Source organism: Myodes glareolus, chromosome 4 (assembly GCF_982192425.1).
Source record: "Myodes glareolus chromosome 4, mMyoGla1.1, whole genome shotgun sequence".
Lineage (NCBI taxonomy): Eukaryota > Metazoa > Chordata > Mammalia > Rodentia > Cricetidae > Myodes > Myodes glareolus.
The window spans coordinates 117,183,977-117,202,242 of NC_142029.1; the positions used below are offsets into that span (position 1 = coordinate 117,183,977).

The 18,266-nt window shown below is 47.4% G+C and overlaps 1 protein-coding gene across 3 annotated transcripts; it reads left to right on the forward strand.

Moving 5' to 3' along the window:
• Positions 1-579: 579 nt before the first annotated feature.
• Positions 580-17,699, forward strand: Birc3 (baculoviral IAP repeat containing 3). Of its 3 annotated transcripts, none has more exons than XM_085689940.2 (9): positions 580-704; positions 6,014-6,947; positions 7,051-7,150; positions 8,836-8,914; positions 9,663-9,711; positions 12,781-13,020; positions 15,347-15,598; positions 16,587-16,628; positions 16,893-17,699. In XM_085689940.2, exons 2-9 carry the CDS (start codon positions 6,107-6,109, stop codon positions 17,084-17,086), a joined length of 1,797 nt encoding a protein of 598 aa, XP_085546066.1. In that variant the 5' UTR covers positions 580-704; positions 6,014-6,106; the 3' UTR covers positions 17,087-17,699. The 3 variants fall into 3 exon arrangements, with proteins under 3 accessions (XP_085546066.1, XP_085546064.1, XP_085546065.1); XM_085689938.2 differs by lacking the exon at positions 580-704 and adding an exon at positions 776-929; XM_085689939.2 differs by lacking the exon at positions 580-704 and adding an exon at positions 792-929 and having other exon boundaries at positions 4,355-6,947.
• The last annotated feature ends 567 nt before the right edge of the window (positions 17,700-18,266 follow it).

Sequence of the window (18,266 nt, forward strand, 5' to 3'; positions counted from 1 at the left end):
TATGTGTGGGTGTTTGCCTCATGCCTGTGCGCATGCAGTGCAGTGCTCGTGGAGGCCAGAAGAGGGCGTTGGATTCCCTGTGAGCCTCCTTCTGGATGCGAACAGAAGCCCAGCCCTCCGCAAGAGTGCTCTTAACTGCTTAGCAGTCTCCCGCCCTTGCAAATACAAAAACAAATGTAGTCCTAACCCTTTTAAAACAAAAATCTCACTATGTAGCCCAGGCTGACCTGGAATCACAGAGAGCCTCCTGCCTCAGATTTGCTATTACCTGCAGTTCTGATCTTTAAAACAATAAAAATAAACTAAGAGGAGATCTACATGTTTTTTTTTTTTTTATAAAACAAAACAAAACAAAAAAAAACCTTTTCATCTCTTTCTTTCTTGACCAAAACAAAAAGTGAAAATAATCAGAGAGACTTTTTTTTCCCCTAACGGTTTTTTTTTTTTTTTTTTTTTTTTTTTTTAATCCAGCAGTTGCAGACTGGAAAGTTGTGGCCTTTTTTTTCTTCACTCAGAGGGACTTAGCGGGGGGCAGGGCCTCTTCCAGGCAGCCAGAGGCTTAGGCTGCAGGTCTGTTTTCAAGGCTTCCTGTGAGCCGGCCACCATGAACTAAAAACTTTCAGGAAACGCCACGCAGACGAGCTGGCCCAGGAAGTCACGCACCGAAGGGTCACGGAAATCCCCGACCGGGGTTGCCACCACGGGTGAGGAGGAAGTGCGTGTGGTTTTTACCCTGGAGTTCCCCGAGCCTCGGAGGAAAGCACCCGGAGTGGGCGCAGCCCTGGGCGGGGCAGGGTGGGGGCGGTCGGCAAGGCCAGCCCGGACTTTAAAGGCGTTGCGACACTCAGAGGCGCCCACAGGCAGGGACAGGTGCCACCCCCGAGATCAGAGGTCCTTGCTGGCGTGTAGAGCTAGGGGAGCGGGCTGCGGTGAGTACACGCGCGCGAGGAGCGGGTGAGGGTCCCCGCGGCGGGTGCTGGATCCGAGGCCTGCAAAAGCGGCTGCTCTGCACCTCTGGTCCTGCCGGAGGGTGACTTGTACGATGTCCACTGATCCTGGCTGCCCATCCTGGCGCCTTCCTGGAGCTCAAAGTCTGTTTCGTTTCTGAGTGAGACCTTGGAATTCTAATTCTACTTCTTCAAGAGGCATTTGAGAAGACTAGCTTGGGGAAGCTCCGAGTGGGAGTGGTTGGTTTTTTAGTGATCAGCTCGGGAAAAACACCAGGGCGCTTTCTTTTTGGGGAGTGATAGGTGTTGGAGATGGGCCTCACACTATAGCTGAGACTGGCTTTGAACTCTGGAAAACACTCCTGCTTTAACCCCTTGAGTGCTGGGCTTACAGGTCTGAGTCACTGCACCCAGTTTCTCGATAGTGCTCGGAATCCAGTCGGTAAACGGCTGTAGTCATTTCTCTGTCTATCACGTGCCAGGTTCTGCCCTAAAGACTTGCATGTGTTTTACATTTAATCATCAACTGTAAGAAGCAGGCCCCATTATTATCTCCGTGCCGCAATGGGGAAACTGAGGCATATGTGGTTTTTCTGGGTCTCACTATGTATCCCTGGCTGGCCTAGAACTGTATAAAGTAAAACAGGCTGACTTTGAACTCAACAGAACATTGATGTGTCATTGATATCTACCTGCCTCTGCCTCTGGAGTGCTGGGATTGAAGGTGTGTCTGGCCACGTGGTGGTTTCCTTTGTAAAAGGACTGACTCCCTTCCATGAACCCCTAGGAGGTGTGACTCCAGGGCCTGGAAGGAAACTTCTACTAGGTCTAGTTAGCAGTCCCAGGGGAAATGTCCTTAATTTTAATTTTATGAAGGCACTATGGACGTGGTGATGGGCTCCGTGTGCTAAGAACTTCCTCAGCAAGAAGTTTTCCTGGGATTAGTAGTGCAGGCTGTAATCGTAGCTCTTGGGGAGTGGAGTCAGGAAGATCAGAAGTTCAAAGCCAGCCCGGGGTATATGTCTCCCACAACACCACTGAGGCTCAGTGCCTTTGCTGGGCCCTGTGGCTGCAGTTCCTGTAGAAATGAAAACATGCGGCCTATTCTGCAGGAGATACAGTCCCAGGCTGACCCTGTAGTCAGACAGGTGACAGCTGACCATCCCAGAGGGTGGGGACACCAAACAGCCCTTGGGGTCTACTGGTAATGGCAGAGTAAGCAGAGAAGAGATGGGGGCACCAAGCTCATCTCTAAGGAACCACTGGAAAGGCAAGAGGGCTCCTGCATGCTGAATGGACAGGGGCAGAAGTCGGGACACGCTGAGAGGGAGTACGCCCCAGTGGCGGATGCCAGCGCTGCTGTGAGTTTGGTGTTAGGAATATGGAGAGTGTTTGAAGGGGTCCACGGACTGACTGTGGCTGTGTGGACACGGAATTCATGAACACACGAACGTTCTGTTGACTTGGTTGCGGAGGAAGGGCCTGAGCCAGTAGATGGCGGCCTTTGAGGTGGTCTTCGGCCTTTGAGGTGGTCTTCGGCCTTTGAGGTGGTCTTCGGCCTTTGAGGTGGTCTTCGGCCTTTGAGGTGGTCTTCGGCCTTTGAGGTGGTCTTCGGTTGGGAGCTGAGGGACTCAGCATGAGTACTGTGTAGAGAGACTAGGGTTGTGCAGGGATGGAGGAGACGGAAGAGGAGCCTGGTCAAAGCCCTGCAAGAGGATAGATCCAGGAAGGAGGAGTTGTTTCTCTGAGGTGGCCAATAAGCTTGTGAACACAGGCAGGGAGCCGGCTGCGCCTCAGTGGGGAACTGAGGCAGTGGACTGCACCTCTTTCTGAAGAAAAGAGCCAGTGAGTGAATATGGAAAAGCGGTTTTGGAGGAAGGGACAGGCGGCAGGCAGAGAGAAAGACAGCCTGGTGACACACCTCCTCCAACCTTTCCCATCTCAGGACTGAGTGCACCAACTCAGGACTAGACATCCAGATATATGAGCTTATGAGGGCCATGCTCCTTCAAACCACCACACTCTGTCTATTGCACCACTGTTCACGGTGGGACAGATTGGATTCCTGTTAACAGATAAATGAATGAAGAAAAGGTGTGTGTGTGTGTGTGTGTGTGTGTGTGTGTGGTAAACACTAGAGTACGACTCAGTTGTGAAGAGAATTACAGGTATCATCTAAAGAAATAGATGGGACAGGAAATTAGGTTAAAGAAGGCAGAGGTATAAAGACAGGAACGCCTTCATTTCTCTAGAGGGACTGTGACTTCCAACGCTGGAGAGGTGGGAGGGGCAGAAGGGGCTGAAGAAAGGGTCCAAGCACAGCATATGCAGATGTGTAAATGTCACGGTCAAATCCACCAGTTTACGTTAATAATTCTTCTGTTGAAATTAACCAGTGTACATTAGTAATTCTTCTGTTGAAAAAAGATTTCTATATTTTACGTGAGTGCTCTGCCTGCATGTACAACTTTTTTCCAGAAGGGGCATCAGATCCCACTAGAGATGGTTGTGAGCTACCATGTGGTTGCTGGGAATTGAATTCAGGACCTCTGGAAGAGCAGCCGGTGCTCCTAACCACAGAGCCATCTCTCTAGTCCCTGCTTTAGTAATTCTAATACCAACAATTAGAAGCTGAGTTGGTGACTCATACCTGTAACCTCAGGACTCAGGAGGTTGAGGCAGCATGCTGCTGTGAGTTTGGGGTCAGCCTGGGCTACACACTGAGTACCAGGCCAGCCTGGGCTACACACTGAGTACCAGACCAGCCCAAGCTGTAACACAAAGGAAAACAAGTCACATGAGAAGAATGAACTCAGGTCTTGTGACTCTTGAGAAATCACTGTGAAGATTCAGGACACTGGGACTGGAGAGGTGGGCCAGTGGTTAGAGCACCTAGGCTCTTACAGTCAGGAAGGAAAGGGATTTCCCTCTAGTTGTGTGACTGTATTATTGTCTATGATGTGAACTCAGGGAGCTGGGTGCAAAGTTTATGTGAACTCTGCAAGCTGTTTTAAAGTATAAATTAATTTCTAAGTATATTTCTGTGTCTGTGTGTCTCCATGAGCTTGGGTCTGTAACTGTGAGCTCTGTGTGAGATGTCTGGCCACACCCAGGGCAGCATTCCTTCCTCAGTGCTGGGGCTGAGGCAGGGGCCTTGATCAGATTAGCATAGCTTCTCAGTGCATACCAGTCTCTGTTTTGGAGAAAATGTCTTAAGGAAAAGGCCGGTGTGACACTTGCTTGTAATCCTAGCACTTGGGAAGCAGGAAGGTTCTGAGCTTGAGTCTGTCTTAGACTACATAGGGGAATTCCATCTCCAGAGAGAGGGAGTGGGGAGAGAAGGGAAAGAAGAAGACATTGTGTCATGACCCTGAATTATTTGACTTTAATTTCTCTATTCTAAACAGGTTGACAAAGGACACAAACCCTTCTACTCCCTGTAGCTTTTTTTCAGTTTCTTCTGTAAACCAAAACATCTCAAAATGGAGGCCTAAAACCCTTAAAGGGACTTAGTCTAACCTCGGGGGGGTAGTTCTGTGCATGGAAGGACAGATCAATCACTAAGTGGACTTTTGGGGTCACTGTTTGAGATGCTCATTTGAAGCCTGTATTCTCACTCTGAGGTGTGGTTATTATAATTTGGTTGTGAATTTGACCACTGGAAAGGAAAGAGTTCTGTGACGAGCACAGTGTTGAGACACTCTTCAGGAAGTAGCCTGGCAGCTCCCACTGACTGGCAGCTTTAAAAAGTGCCTGTGTTCAGGAAAGATCCAGACATGAGTGCCTGTTATCCAGAGGACATGAGTAGTCAGCCTTCTGCTGGAGTAGAGACGTGTGCTCACGAGGTCACTGACATGTTAAAAGATTGCAACAACAAGAGAGAACAAACAGGAACAAAATGTTCCAGTAGGCGCAGCAGATTTAGAGGAAGACAGACAGACAATACATGAGCGTTGAGAAACTGTCCGCCCACAAGGCCATTGGTCCTTTAAAGGTCTGCACTTCAGGTCTCTTAGATAGACTGCAGGCGTGGGAACGGCAGCAGCTATTCTGATAAACGAGCCGCTTTATTCAGGAAGAAAACGTCATAGAATGTCCAAGTTTTCATAACCCTGTAAAGGGGGCACTAGGGAGACTTGTGACAGCTGTGGGATGCAGGAAGCCACCCCAGCCGGTGGCAGCCAACTCTGTGCCATTGTTCTAGTGGCAAGTAAGTTTCATATGAGAAATTCTTAATTCGAAGGTCTCTGCTGTTTAGATGATAATAGAGGTATTTATTGTCTTGCTCAGGGAACACTCTCTGTGAGATATTTTCTGACCAAAACTAAAAGTTTGAGTCTCAAGTCCACAGTGATGGCCCACACCTTTAACCCCAACATTCAGGAGGCAGAGACAGACAAATCTCTGAGGCCTGCCTGGTCTACAAAGTGAGTTCAAAGACAGCTAGGGCTACACAGAGAAACCTTGTCTCCAAAACCAAACTAAACCAAACAAACACCCCCCCCTCCAAAAAAAAATCAGAAAAGAAAGAAAGAAAAAGACAGAGTTTGAGACTTGTTATATAACACAGTGGTAAGGCACAGGCTTTGTGAGACCAAGGCCCTGGGCTCACTCCTCAGTGCTTCCCAGATGAGCAAAAAAGGTATTCTGAGTAGAGGACCAATTAGTTAAGTCTGATCCTGGTCCTTTGGAAGGAAACAAAACCAAACCAAAGTCTTGAAGTGGTTTATTATTTTAAAATTGTACTGAACCTTGTTTCATCCTGTATAAATACACAGCTTCAGGAAGCAGACTGTCTGTGCGGGTGACCACCATTAGTGCATCCTAGCGGCAAAGAGAAGAAGCAGGCTTGCCCTCAAGATGCCTGGCACAAGGTGCCCAGAATGGAGTTAACGTCTGTCACACATTGGCTATTAGAATCTAGTTTTTATTGTATGCATGAAGATTGTACAAAAGTATGGTTGTGTGTAATTGTGCCTTAAAATGTTTCAGGGTAGGATTTAGACTTTCATCCTACTGAATCCCAAAATACATAGAAGAAAAAAATGAGTTTGTTCTTATTTTAGGTGTTCATCCTAGTAGTAAAACTGACCCAAAGCCATGCACAAAGCTACCTCCCCAGAGGAAGGCTCGTCCCTTCCCCTCCCCACCGTTTCGTCATGAACATGGTTCAAGACAGTGCCTTCCTGTCCAAGCTGATGAAGAGTGCTGACACCTTTGAGTTGAAGTACGACTTTTCCTGTGAGCTGTACCGCCTGTCCACGTACTCGGCTTTCCCCGCCGGAGCTCCTGTCTCGGAAAGGAGCCTGGCTCGTGCTGGCTTTTATTACACGGGTGTCAATGACAAGGTCAAGTGCTTCTGCTGTGGCCTGATGCTGGACAACTGGAAACAAGGGGACAGTCCTGTCGAAAAGCACAGACAGCTGTATCCCAGCTGCAGCTTTGTTCAGACCCTGAGCCCAGCCGGCCGCCTGGAAGCCAGCCCTCAGACTTCTCTTCCGTCTGCAGTGCCTTCATTATTTACAAGTTTGGAGAACACTGGCTATTTCAGCGGCTCTTATTCAAGCTTCCCCTCAGACCCTGTGAACTTCAGAGCAAATCAAGATTGTCCTGCTTTGAGGACAAGTCCTTCCCACTTTGCAATGAATTCAGAGAAGGCCAGATTACTCACCTATCAAACGTGGCCGTTGTCCTTTCTGTCACCAGCTGACCTGGCCAGAGCCGGCTTCTATTACGTAGGGCCTGGAGACAGGGTGGCCTGCTTTGCCTGTGGTGGGAAACTGAGCAACTGGGAACCAAAGGATGACGCTATGTCAGAGCACCGGAGACATTTTCCCAACTGTCCATTCTTAAAAGATTCGAGTCAGTCTGCTCCAAGATACACTGCCTCTAACCTGAGCATGCAGACACTCACGGCACGTGCGAGAACTTTCTTTAACTGGCCGTCCAGTGCTCTGGTTCATCCTCAGCAACTTGCAAGTGCGGGCTTTTATTACACAGGTGAGAAACGCCAGCTGAGACTTTTAAAGACCCGTCTGTGTTGTGCCCCACTTTGAGTGGGCAGATTTTACGTGTTCATAAGTTTGGTTCAAATGAATTTCAGGACACAGTGATGATGTGAAGTGCTTTTGCTGTGATGGTGGGCTGAGGTGCTGGGAGTCTGGAGATGACCCCTGGGTGGAGCACGCCAAGTGGTTTCCAAGGTAACCAAGTTCTCCTTTGTATCTTCTCTGGCTTTCATGAGATACACTATTCTCCTTTGTAGCACTTTTGCCTCTAAGTACTGCAGATTGTATCTTGTTTTTATTTATGTGAGTCTTTTGCCTGCCTGTCTGTCTGTGTACCATTTGTGCAGAGGCCTGCAGAGGCCAGCAGAGGGTGTTGGATCCTCTGTGACTGGAGTTAAAGATGGTTCTGAGCAAACATGTGGGAACTGGGAATCAACCCTGTATCCTGGAAGAACAGTCAGTGCTCTCAATGGCTGAGTCCTCTCTCCAGCCCCATTACTTCAGATCTTAAGCATTGTGACAATTATAAAGAATATTCACCTCAAAAAGCCAAAAAAAAGGGGAAAAAATATTCCCAGATTTTTAAGTGCTTTCTATTACTCTAGTTAAAATTTTAATATACTTATTTATTTGTTCTGTGTGTGTAGTATGTGGCGGTCTGAGGACAACTTCTGAGAGCTGGTTCTTTCCTCCTACTCTGGGCTTGAGCTCACGTTACCAAGCTTGGTGGTAAGCACCCACTGAGCCTTCTCGCCAGCCCCCACTTCTGTAGTTTGTAAAATACAAGAAGAGTCATGAAGCTGCTCAGTGCTGGCCTGGCTTACTTCATGTCCTGCGTCCATTTAGCAGTGGATCTCTGTTCTCTAGGGACTGGCAAACTCGCCGATGGAGGGGTTGTGTTGAGTGTTCCCGCTCTTCCCCTCAAGTCTGTTGGCATGTTGTCAGCCCCTAACGCTGTCGTGGACGTGCTCAGAGGGCTTGTGTAGAACTCTCTGCTTCCATGTTGCCTTTTAGAAGAGTTGCGGGCAGCGAGAGCTCTGAGCAGAGACCGCTTTGTTGGTCTTGGCTTGAGGGCGGTGGCCGAGGGCTCCATGACCACCCCTCAGCGGCTCAGGCTTGACCGTACAGGGGATATTCTTCCCTCTTTGTGCCAAGTCAGTAGCCTGGGGCTTATGTGTGTGTTCAAGCTCAAGAGGAATGTTTACTTCCCACAGCTAGATTAGCTCCACCCAGTGTACTGTAAACTTTTCAGGATTTTCAAAATCCAGAAAGGCATGGTATACCCTGGTAGTAATAGAACTATAAAATAGAAAGTAGTAAAACGAATTTTGTAAAACAGCCGAAGTATATGAAAATTCCTAGAAGTCAATCAAATTTACCCTAACCTCAGTAGGCATCACCTTAAAAATGCAAATTCAAAAATTCACGCGCAGGGGCTAGCGAGATGGTTCAGTGGTTACCGCCCTTGGTTCTCAGCACCCATATCAAGCAGCTCACCTGCTGTTTAGGTTCCTGAAAGACCAGATGTTTCTGATCTCCATGGACCCTGCATTCACATGCAAAAATACGCATGCAGAGACATATACACAAACAAAAGTGAACCTTTAGAAAACGCCCAGAGGGAACGAGCGTGTGCAGACTCGGACCTTAGTGACCTGGACTGATTTTTTCTCCCAACCTTAGGAACCTGTCAATTGGGTAACCGGATTTTACACGAGGTGAACACTTAGACCTGGATTTGTCATTACATTTTATTTTTTAAAAAATTAAAATGGATTTTTAATCATAAAAATGAGCATACTGAAATTACTTCCATTTGGAAGCTGGATGAGCAGTGTTGCTCTCTTAGGAAACCTCTAACTTCCTTGTTTACATTATAGTTGTGAATATTTGATAAGACTCAAAGGACAAGAGTTTGTTGGCCGAGTTCAAGCTGGCTACCCTCATCTGCTGGAACAGGTAGGAAAGACCTTTTTCTCTTTAACTATTGCTTCCCAACAGAGAGACTTTTTAATTTATTTTTAAAATTTTAATTATTTAAAAAATTATTTTTAGAAATTTATTTGTAAAATAAACCACAGTAATATTTTAATGAAAAGGTGAAAGTTGTTTTAAACACACCTCCATGCGCAAGTCTCAGCATTACTGTGACTACCAGGAGCTGCTCTGTGAGAAACCAGATCTGTAATTATCAGCCGCGTGAGAGATAGATAGTGTTTGTTGTGTTTCTCTTTGCGCGTTTGTCTAATCCACCAGCATGAATTAGACTCTGAAGCAATTAAGTTAAATTTGAGGGGGAAAGTAAATTTTTCTTAAACGACTTGAGAAAGCATTTGTTACTGCACCTTGGAAAAAGCAAGTAAGAGCTTATTTCATAGTTTGAGGTTCAAAAACTTGTCAGCCACGGCGAGAGGAACCATCTGGAGTGTAGGCTCCCCAGCAGGTGACTGGCTGCAGGTGCAAGGCCTACATGCTGCTCCTCCCGACTCCAGCCTGTGCTGAGGCTGATCCGCTCCCTGCAGCGCACCGCGCATGGGAAGCACACGACTTAGAGCCCCGCGATTCGGGTCCCTGGTGAATGAATGCAATCCTGCTTCTGACTGAAAAGAATGTCTTGATGGCTAAGTGAGTTCAGCAGGTCTGTTGGTCCTTTCAGCGCACAGTGGAGTGCAGTGTCGATTTTAACATATCCTCCTTTCTCTTGCAGCTACTGTCTACCTCAGACACCCCAGAAGATGAGAGTGCAGAGTCACCAAGTATGTATAATCATCATAGCGCATTCAAGTGAGCCATTCGGTGCTAAGATTGAAGGTGGAGATGGGTGTGGTTATCCTTGAGGTCGGGAGGTTTGTCTATTCAAGGCCCTGTTGAACTGCTTGAGACCCTGTCCTAAAAATAAACAGAAGGGATTGAAAGGCTCTAACGGTAAATGTACATTCATGCTGATTTGTAATTTCCTTTGATCCCCTCCTGTTACTGCCTGTCAAGCCTCAGTGCGCGAGAGCTGCTTGGTGGGCACTCAGGAAGCAGCGCGGATGTCTAGTCATGCCCCCCCCCCCCAGACGGTCAGTGTCGTGGAAGTGGTCTCTAGTTACAGTTGTTTCTGCTGTTTGTTTTTGATGGCCCTGTGACCCTTGAGCCTCAGGCATGCCAATCATAACCTCCTTCACCGAGCTCCACCCCATAGCCCTGGGCAGCTACGCTTTATCCGCTTTGTCCAGACTACCTGCGTCAGGCCTTCACCTGTTGTTGGGCCGTTGTGGGAACAAACGTACTGTGCCTTCAGGTGCTGCCATATTCCTCTTGTCCGTAGAGAGGATGGAACATAGTGTTCCAATCCCTTCACTGCGACCCCAAGGCTCACACTGCCAATGTAACTTGCCTATTACTTAAACCCAAGAGATAGGAGAGAACAGTTGAACAGATGCTTGACTCTGCTCTTTAGTGTTCAAAGCAATTTATTTTAATAATTTATTTATTTTCATTTTATGTGCATTGGTGTTTTACCTGCATGTACGTCTGTGTGAGGGTGTTAGGTCTTCTGGAACTTAAGTTACAGACAGTTGTGAGCCATCATGTGGGTGCTGAGAATTAAACCCTGGTCTTCTGGGAGAGCAACCAGTGCATTTAACTGCTGAGTCAGCCTGGGGAAGCTCAGGGCCAGCCTGGGGAAGTTCAGGGCCAGCCTGGGGGAGCTCAGGGCCAGCCTGGGGGAGCTCAGGGCCAGCCTGGGGGAGCTCAGGGCCAGCCTGGGGGAGCTCAGGGCCAGCCTGGGGGAGCTCAGGGCCAGCCTGGGGGAGCTCAGGGCCAGTCTGGGGGAGCTCAGGGCCAGTCTGGGGGAGCTCAGGGCCAGCCTGGGGGAGTTCAGGGCCAGCCTGGGGGAGCTCAGGGCCAGCCTGAGGGAGCTCAGGGCCAGCCTGAGGGAGTTCAGGGCAGCCTGAGGGAGTTCAGGGCCAGCCTGGGGGAGCTCAGGGCCAGCCTGAGGGAGTTCAGGGCCAGCCTGGGAGAGCTCAGGGCCAGCCTGGGGGAGCTCAGGGCCAGCCTGGGGGAGCTCAGGGCCAGCCTGAGGGAGTGCCAGGGCAGCCTGAGGGAGCTCAGGGCCAGCCTGGGGGAGTTCAGGGCCAGCCTGAGGGAGTTCAGGGCAGCCTGAGGGAATTCAGGGCAGCCTGAGGGAGTTCAGGGCCAGCCTGAGGGAGTTCAGGGCAGCCTGAGGGAGTTCAGGGCAGCCTGAGGGAGCTCAGGGCCAGCCTGGGGGAGTTCAGGGCAGCCTGAGGGAGTGCCAGGGCCAGCCTGAGGAAGTGCCAAGGCAGCCTGATAACCTAGTAACCTGGTAGCCTTGTCTCAAAAGAGCAAAACATGGCTAACAGATGCCCAGTGGTTCTAGGTGCTGCCAGGCTCACAGCCTGAGGTCTTGGCCCTGGACTCATAGGTAGGAGAGAACTGACTCCCGAAAGCTGTCCCCCGACAGCTCACATGCCCTGGCATGCCCGCCTTGCCATCCAAAACCCATAAAACCAAACAGACTAAACAGTGAACGGAAAGACTCTCTGGAGGAAATACTTGGGCAGAGAGCCCAAGAGAAAAGGAACCTGCTAAGTAACAGGAAGGGCATATCCCAAAGAGAACGTCAGAAACCTAATCGACATGGACTAGAGACTTTCAAAGAACCGCGGCAGTTTAGGCTGGCAGGAAGTGAGCAGCAAGCAGATGATCGTGTGGTGCTAACAACAGAATCTGAGCCAAGGGCTCGCAGTTTGTGAGCCCGAGGGGCAGAATGCAAGGGCACAGGCAGGAAGCCGCACTTGGCGTTTGAATAGCGAGGGCTGAGGCTGTGGTTGGATCAGAATATATAAGCTCCAAGTGGAGCCCTTTCCCTAGGGTTAATGGATTTGAGGAAGTTGAGGGGTATGACACCATCGGGTTGACGTTCTTCAAGTTGCTGCGTTCTAGTGCTGAAGGGGGCCCTACTGGAGCGCTTGCACTGAGTGATAACAATGGCTTCTTTCAAAATTGGGAAAACACAATAGTCAAGTTAGAGCTGAGCCGAAGTTCTCACTGGCCGATGGATGGACAAGGATGACGTAGTGCATACCTGTGACCTCAGCGTTTGGGAGACTGAGGCAGGAACCTGGCGATATGCTCCTGTCTCCTGCAAACCAAAGAAAACAGGAAAAAAAGAAAGGAAGAAAAAATTATGCAACCATAAATTAAATGAGACACCCTGTCATTTGCAGGAAAAGGAAAGAACTAGAAATATCAAAGTTCGTGAAATGTGTGTATTAATATATCGCAATAAAAACGTTGTACACACCTAATAGATGCTAATAAAAAGAAGCAAATATGTAGAATATATATTTGATTTAGAGCACTTACTAGTTTATCTAATATAGAAAAGGGAAGCCCTTTGATTCTGGAGGAATTGGTCCCTGACATTCAGTTCTCTTTCCTGTCCTTGAATAGAACTAGTTATAGGCTTCTATCCAAAGGCAGTAATAGTCCATATTCTTACTTCGACCATTGAATATACATCATTTTAAAGTTAGCAACATGCATACATTGTAGTACCTGCGTATTTTTCAGACTGTATGGCGTTGATATTGCAATAACTTGCTATTTTAAAAGTCTGTGAACCAGGCATGTGGGTTTGTGCCTGCAGTCCTAGCACTAGGGAGGCTGAGACAGGAGAATTGCCATGACTTTGAGACCAGCCTGGGCTACTAATAAACTTGAGGCTTGACTGGGCCAGAAGGAGTCTCAAAACAACAGCCTCAACAAAAAGGTATATAGGCGCTGTTAATGTCTGCTAAATCTCCCTCTTCCTACAGTTGTGCATTTCGGACCTGGTGAGAGTTCAGAAGACGCGGTCATGATGAACACGCCTGTGGTTAAGGCAGCTTTGGAAATGGGCTTCAGTAGGAGCCTGGTAAGACAGACGGTTCAGCGGCAAATCCTGGCCACTGGTGAGAACTACAGGACCGTCAGCGATCTCGTGATAGGTTTGCTTGATGCGGAGGACGAGATGAGGGAGGACCAGAAGGAGCAGGCGGCTGAGGACACAGAGCCAGGTACGAATCCACCAGGTCCTTCTCCGGAGAGGTGGGATGTCACCGTACGCAAGTTCTAGAAAGATGCTCATCCATCCAGCCTGATCTTTCTTATGTTTCGTGTTCTGAATTCAGATTCTGAAAAAAATTTTTCATGATAAAGTGCATTGTGGAGGGTCAGGGAGATAGCTTGGCAGGTGAGGGTGTTTTCTGTTGAATCTCAGCGCTAGAACTTGACTTCCAGAGCCTGTCTTGTGGAAGGGGAGAGCTGACTGACTCACACAGGTTTCCAGTGATCTTTACATGCATGCTGTAGAACATGTGCACATACACACACACTCACACTTTTAAAAAACACTTAAGAATTGATCATTGTAATAAAAATAGTATACGTTGAACAAACTCACACAAAAGTGCCATGTGACCTTTCCAAAGCCTGGAAGATCACACCCTCTTTGATTTTTTTTTTTTTTCTGTCTTTGTACATAGATCTTTTCAATTAGTAAGCCTGTATATTTTCCTCTTAAAGCAAAATTTTCACTAAGAAGCTTGATTTCAACAAACTGTCAATAAGTTCTCAATTTTGAAGACGTGTGTGTGCACGTGTGTGCCGTGGCATGTAGACAGAGGATATCTTCGTGAAGCCAGACTTTGGGTTCAGTGTCACAGACGTGTCATTAGGCTCCTGCCCTGTTTTCTGCCCGAGCCGTCTTGACCCACAGCTCGTTCTTGACCCCAGGATGGTCACTGGTGTCCTTTGTTATAAATCGAGATGGGATCCGGGAGAATTCTTAATTTGAGTATTAGGGTAACAGTATGTGTTAGGTGGCAATGTTTAACTTTTTAATTAATTTTTAAATTTATGTTTACCTGTGTGAGTTTTGAGTGTACTGTGTGTGTGCAGGAGCCCTTGGAGGCTAGAAGAGAGTGTTGGATCTCCTAGAACTATGTGGCTCTAGGAGGTTGTGAGTCACGTGTGTATCGGGTCCTCTGCCAGGGCAGCCAGTGCTCTTAACCGCTGAGCTATCCCTCCGGCCTCCCCCATTCCCATCCCTTCTTCTGAGATGGTGGTCTCAGGTAGCTCAGACTGTCCTTGAACTTGCTATATAGTTGAATCCTGATCTTCCTTCCTCTACCTCCCAAGTGCTGTGATGGCAGGCATGGACCACTATGCCTGGCTTAATGCACAGATTGATATGTAAGTCCCTACCTGCCCATACAGGAACTGCCTTCCGTTACTATATCTTAGTTATGGAGCCCTCGGATTCTGTTTCCTGTCGTATTAGCTGTTTTTGTGACCCCGCTCTCTGTTCTGTGCGCAGAACCACCTTCCTCTGGGCATGCACAGCTCTCTTCTAACTCTGACTGATCGCTCTCCTCACTCTATTGTAGACTAAAGCTATGCTGATCTCTTTCCCGAACATGGACCAAAAAGCAGACTGTTATTCATTTTCCTTTTAGCTTTTGAGACAGGGTCTTGCTGTGTAGCCCAGGCTGGCCTTGATGACATAACCTTCTGCCTTAGCCATCTGATTGCTGGGCTGTACAGTGAGTTCCAGACTAGCCTAGGTTATAGCAGAATAAGACCTTGTCTCAAAACCAAACAGGGCTAGTGGTGTAGATTAATTGGTAGAGTGCTTGCCAAGCATGTAGGACTCCTGTGTTTTACCCCAATGTGGTACACATGCCTATAATTCTTGTGCCTTTGGGTAGAGGCAGAAATTTAAGGGCATCCTCAGTGATGAGAGGTGAGTTTGAGACTGGCTTAGGCTACATGAAAAGACAAAGCCACACAGGAAACAAAATGCACATGCATGACTTGATTTTTTTGTTAACTAAGCAACATTTTTTGTCCTTCTTAATTCTATATGTGTCCTTGTGACAAACTCAATGCATTATCTAAAATCTAGCTACTTCTAAAGTGATTCTTCAGATCTGTCATATTAGTGTTCATCACTTTGTAGATATAGCTTTATAGTGGAAAACAGAGCATTGCCAATGAAGAGATAAATGCCAGGCTACGGACATCGCTTGATTGACAGAGCGCCTGCCCCGCGTGCACAGCGCTGCATACACTGGGCCTCGTATCACACATCTGGAAAACTGGCACTAAGGAAGTAGTGGGAAAAAATCACAAGTTTAATGCCACCGTGAATTAAAGGCCAACCTGGAGTACAAGACATCTTTACGTTGTGAATGCATAAGTTATTTCCTTCGTGAGCTGAGTTTGAACATGTCTCTCCCTCCCTCCTTCCCTCCTTCCCTCCCTCCCTCCCTCCCTCCCTCCTTCTCTTCCTCCCTCCCTCCCTCCCTCTCTTCCTCTCTCCTTCTCTCTTTCCTCATAAAGATGATCTAACATTAATCCGGAAGAACAGGATGGTGCTATTGCAGCATTTGACGTGTGTGACGCCGATCCTCGACTGTCTTCTGAGTGCCGGGGCAATCACCGAGCAGGAGTACGACGCTGTGAAACAGAAACCCCAGAGCGTGCGCGCAGGGACACTGATTGATACCGTGCTAGCAAAAGGGAAGCCTGCAGCAACCTCGTTCCGAACGGCCCTCCAGGAACGAGACCCTGTGCTATACAAAGATTTATTTGGTGAGGGCTAGCACATTATATGGGGGGATTTTCTCCGTCAGTTGGAAAATTGGAGATTGTTGAAAGAAACCGGTCCAACTTATAAATTTTAATTGCACAAAAATTTAGGATGTTTGTTGTTAGTATTACGAGTTTTTTGTTCAAAGTGTAAAATGTTTAAAATCTGTGGGGGTGAGGGGTGCTGGTGAGATGGCTCAGCGGGTAAAAGTGCTTGCCCTTTGTCTTGGTTAGGGTTTCTGTTGCTGTGAAGAGATACCATCACCATATCAACTCTTATAAAGAAAATATTTAACGAGATAGCGCACAGTTCAGAGGTTCAGCCTGTTATTATAATGGGACATGGTGGCATGCAGGCAGACATCTTGCACAGGCAACAGGAAGTGGTCTCTCTCACCGGATGTGGCTGGGACATATATGAGACCTCAAAGCCTGCCTTCACAGTGACACATTTCCTCCAGCAAGACCACACCTACTCCAAGACCACATCTCCTAACAGTGCCTCTCCCTTTCAAATTACCAAACCCTGTAACCCAGCAGAAATCTGATGACCCAAGTTTGATCCCCAGAACCCACAGTGGAAAGAGAAAACTCAAAGTCATCCTCTGGCCTCATCATGCACACTGTGGGATCCTGGGCATGTGTGTGCATGCACACACATACTCATAAGCAAATAAATTTGCTTCTGGATGTGGTAATACACACCTACAATCCCAGCATTCAGGAGACTGAAGCAGGAAGATTATGAGCTTGCTAGCTTGGGTTACAAGAATAATTCTATTTCTCAAATAAATATTAATAATAGATAAATAAATTTGTAGACTGTATTCTGGGCTGTGGATTTGGTTCAGTGAGAGCCTGTTTGGCCTAACATGAATGCATCACACCCTGGGTTTAATACCTGCATTACAAAGTTGAATAAAGAAAGCCTAGTCTGTAGCTGAATACCAGCCGTGGATGCCATAGTAACGCCTTGCTCTTTCTTCCCCAGTGCGACAGGACATTAGGCGTCTCCCCACAGATGATATTGCAGGTAAGAGTACTAACCCATTAACCTGCAGAAATCACCTTTGTGTGTGTGTGTGTGTGTGTGTGTGTGTGTGTGCGCGCGGGGAGGAGGAGGGTTTCACTAGAGGAAAAGCAAATTGCTTTCCATTAAAATTCTTTTTTCTTACCTCACATAGCATCATGCCATGTGACCAGCACTTGGAAATTGGAGGTGGGAGAACCAAAGTCTGAAGTTGCTTGGGCTCCACAGAGCTTGTGTTTAAAATAATAATTCTCCCTGTTTTCATAGCTCTACCAGTGGAAGAACAGTTGCGGAAACTTCAGGAAGAAAGAACGTGTAAAGTGTGTATGGACAGAGAGGTGTCCATCGTGTTCATTCCCTGTGGCCATCTGGTTGTCTGCAAAGACTGCGCCCCCTCTCTGAGAAAGTGCCCCATCTGTAGAGGCACCATCAAGGGCACTGTGCGCATCTTCCTCTCCTGAACAGCACGGATGATCCGCAGCTGCTACCCAGTACGTGGGCGGTGGGGGAGGAGGGCGGAAGTTTAGTGTCATCTCAGCGACACACGGGGCTCGAGGCCAGTCTGGACTGCATGAGACACCATCTCAGAATAAACCAACAAATACTTATAAAAATGAAAAACAAGGGGAAAAAGAAAAAAATGGTGCCTAAACTCAAGAATGAATGGATTAGCTATGTAATCATTTTAACTATTAAACTGATTTCGTTTCCTTAAAAGTGCTATTTACCTCCAGCTCAAAACGCCATTTCTTGTACACGAATTTATGTAACACCTGCCTCTGAAGACATGTATGTGCGCACTCCCATGCTGAGAGATAGGCTTCTGTTCTTCTTCCTGAAAAGCGGGATTGCCTACATTCCTGAAATTCTCAGAGAAGGTTTATGATGTTGGCATTTATGGTGCAGAATTTGAAATCTTTTTGAGTTGCCTTAAGAACTGGGAACACAGAATTTCCCACTTCTTTTCTAAGTGTTTTATGCATGGAAACTCCTGTTATTTATTGAATCACATTTTAGGGATATGAAATTTTTATAAAAAAGTTGTCAGGAAAAATTAATAAAGCAACAAAAATACTCTTGTTATTTGTTTATTTTCATGATACTGGCAGCTTAGTCGTAGCCGTATTCCTGCCGTACCATTTTAAAGAATTCCTAAATGCTGGGGATAAGGAGATGGTAGAGTCATTGAGGTACTTGGCACAAAAGCTTGAGAAGTGAGTTCAAATCCCCAGAGTCCCAGAGAGTCAGGTGTGGCAGCATGACATTCGTCTGCGGGAATTAGCCCAGCGAATTTCCTTGACTGGAAATGCGTACAGAATGAGAAGGTGCTTTTGGTCTCTGTGTGCCACCATTATTTCTTGCGGTGACATTACCCCGGTCATACATGAGTTTGTCATGGGTGGGGGAAGGGAACCTTGGTGACACTTAAGTGTGACAGAGCAGGCGAGCTCTTCCCTGAAGGCCACCCTTGAGTTCAAAGATTTGGGACCAATCAAAGGAAGCATGTTCACAGCTCGCTGTTAGAGCTTCAGTTGTCAGGCTGACACACCTGGGAAGAGAGAGTCTCAAAGGAAGAGTGGCCTCCATCAGATTTGCCTGTGAGAATATCTGGAGCATTTTCTTAGTTGCTAATTAATGTGG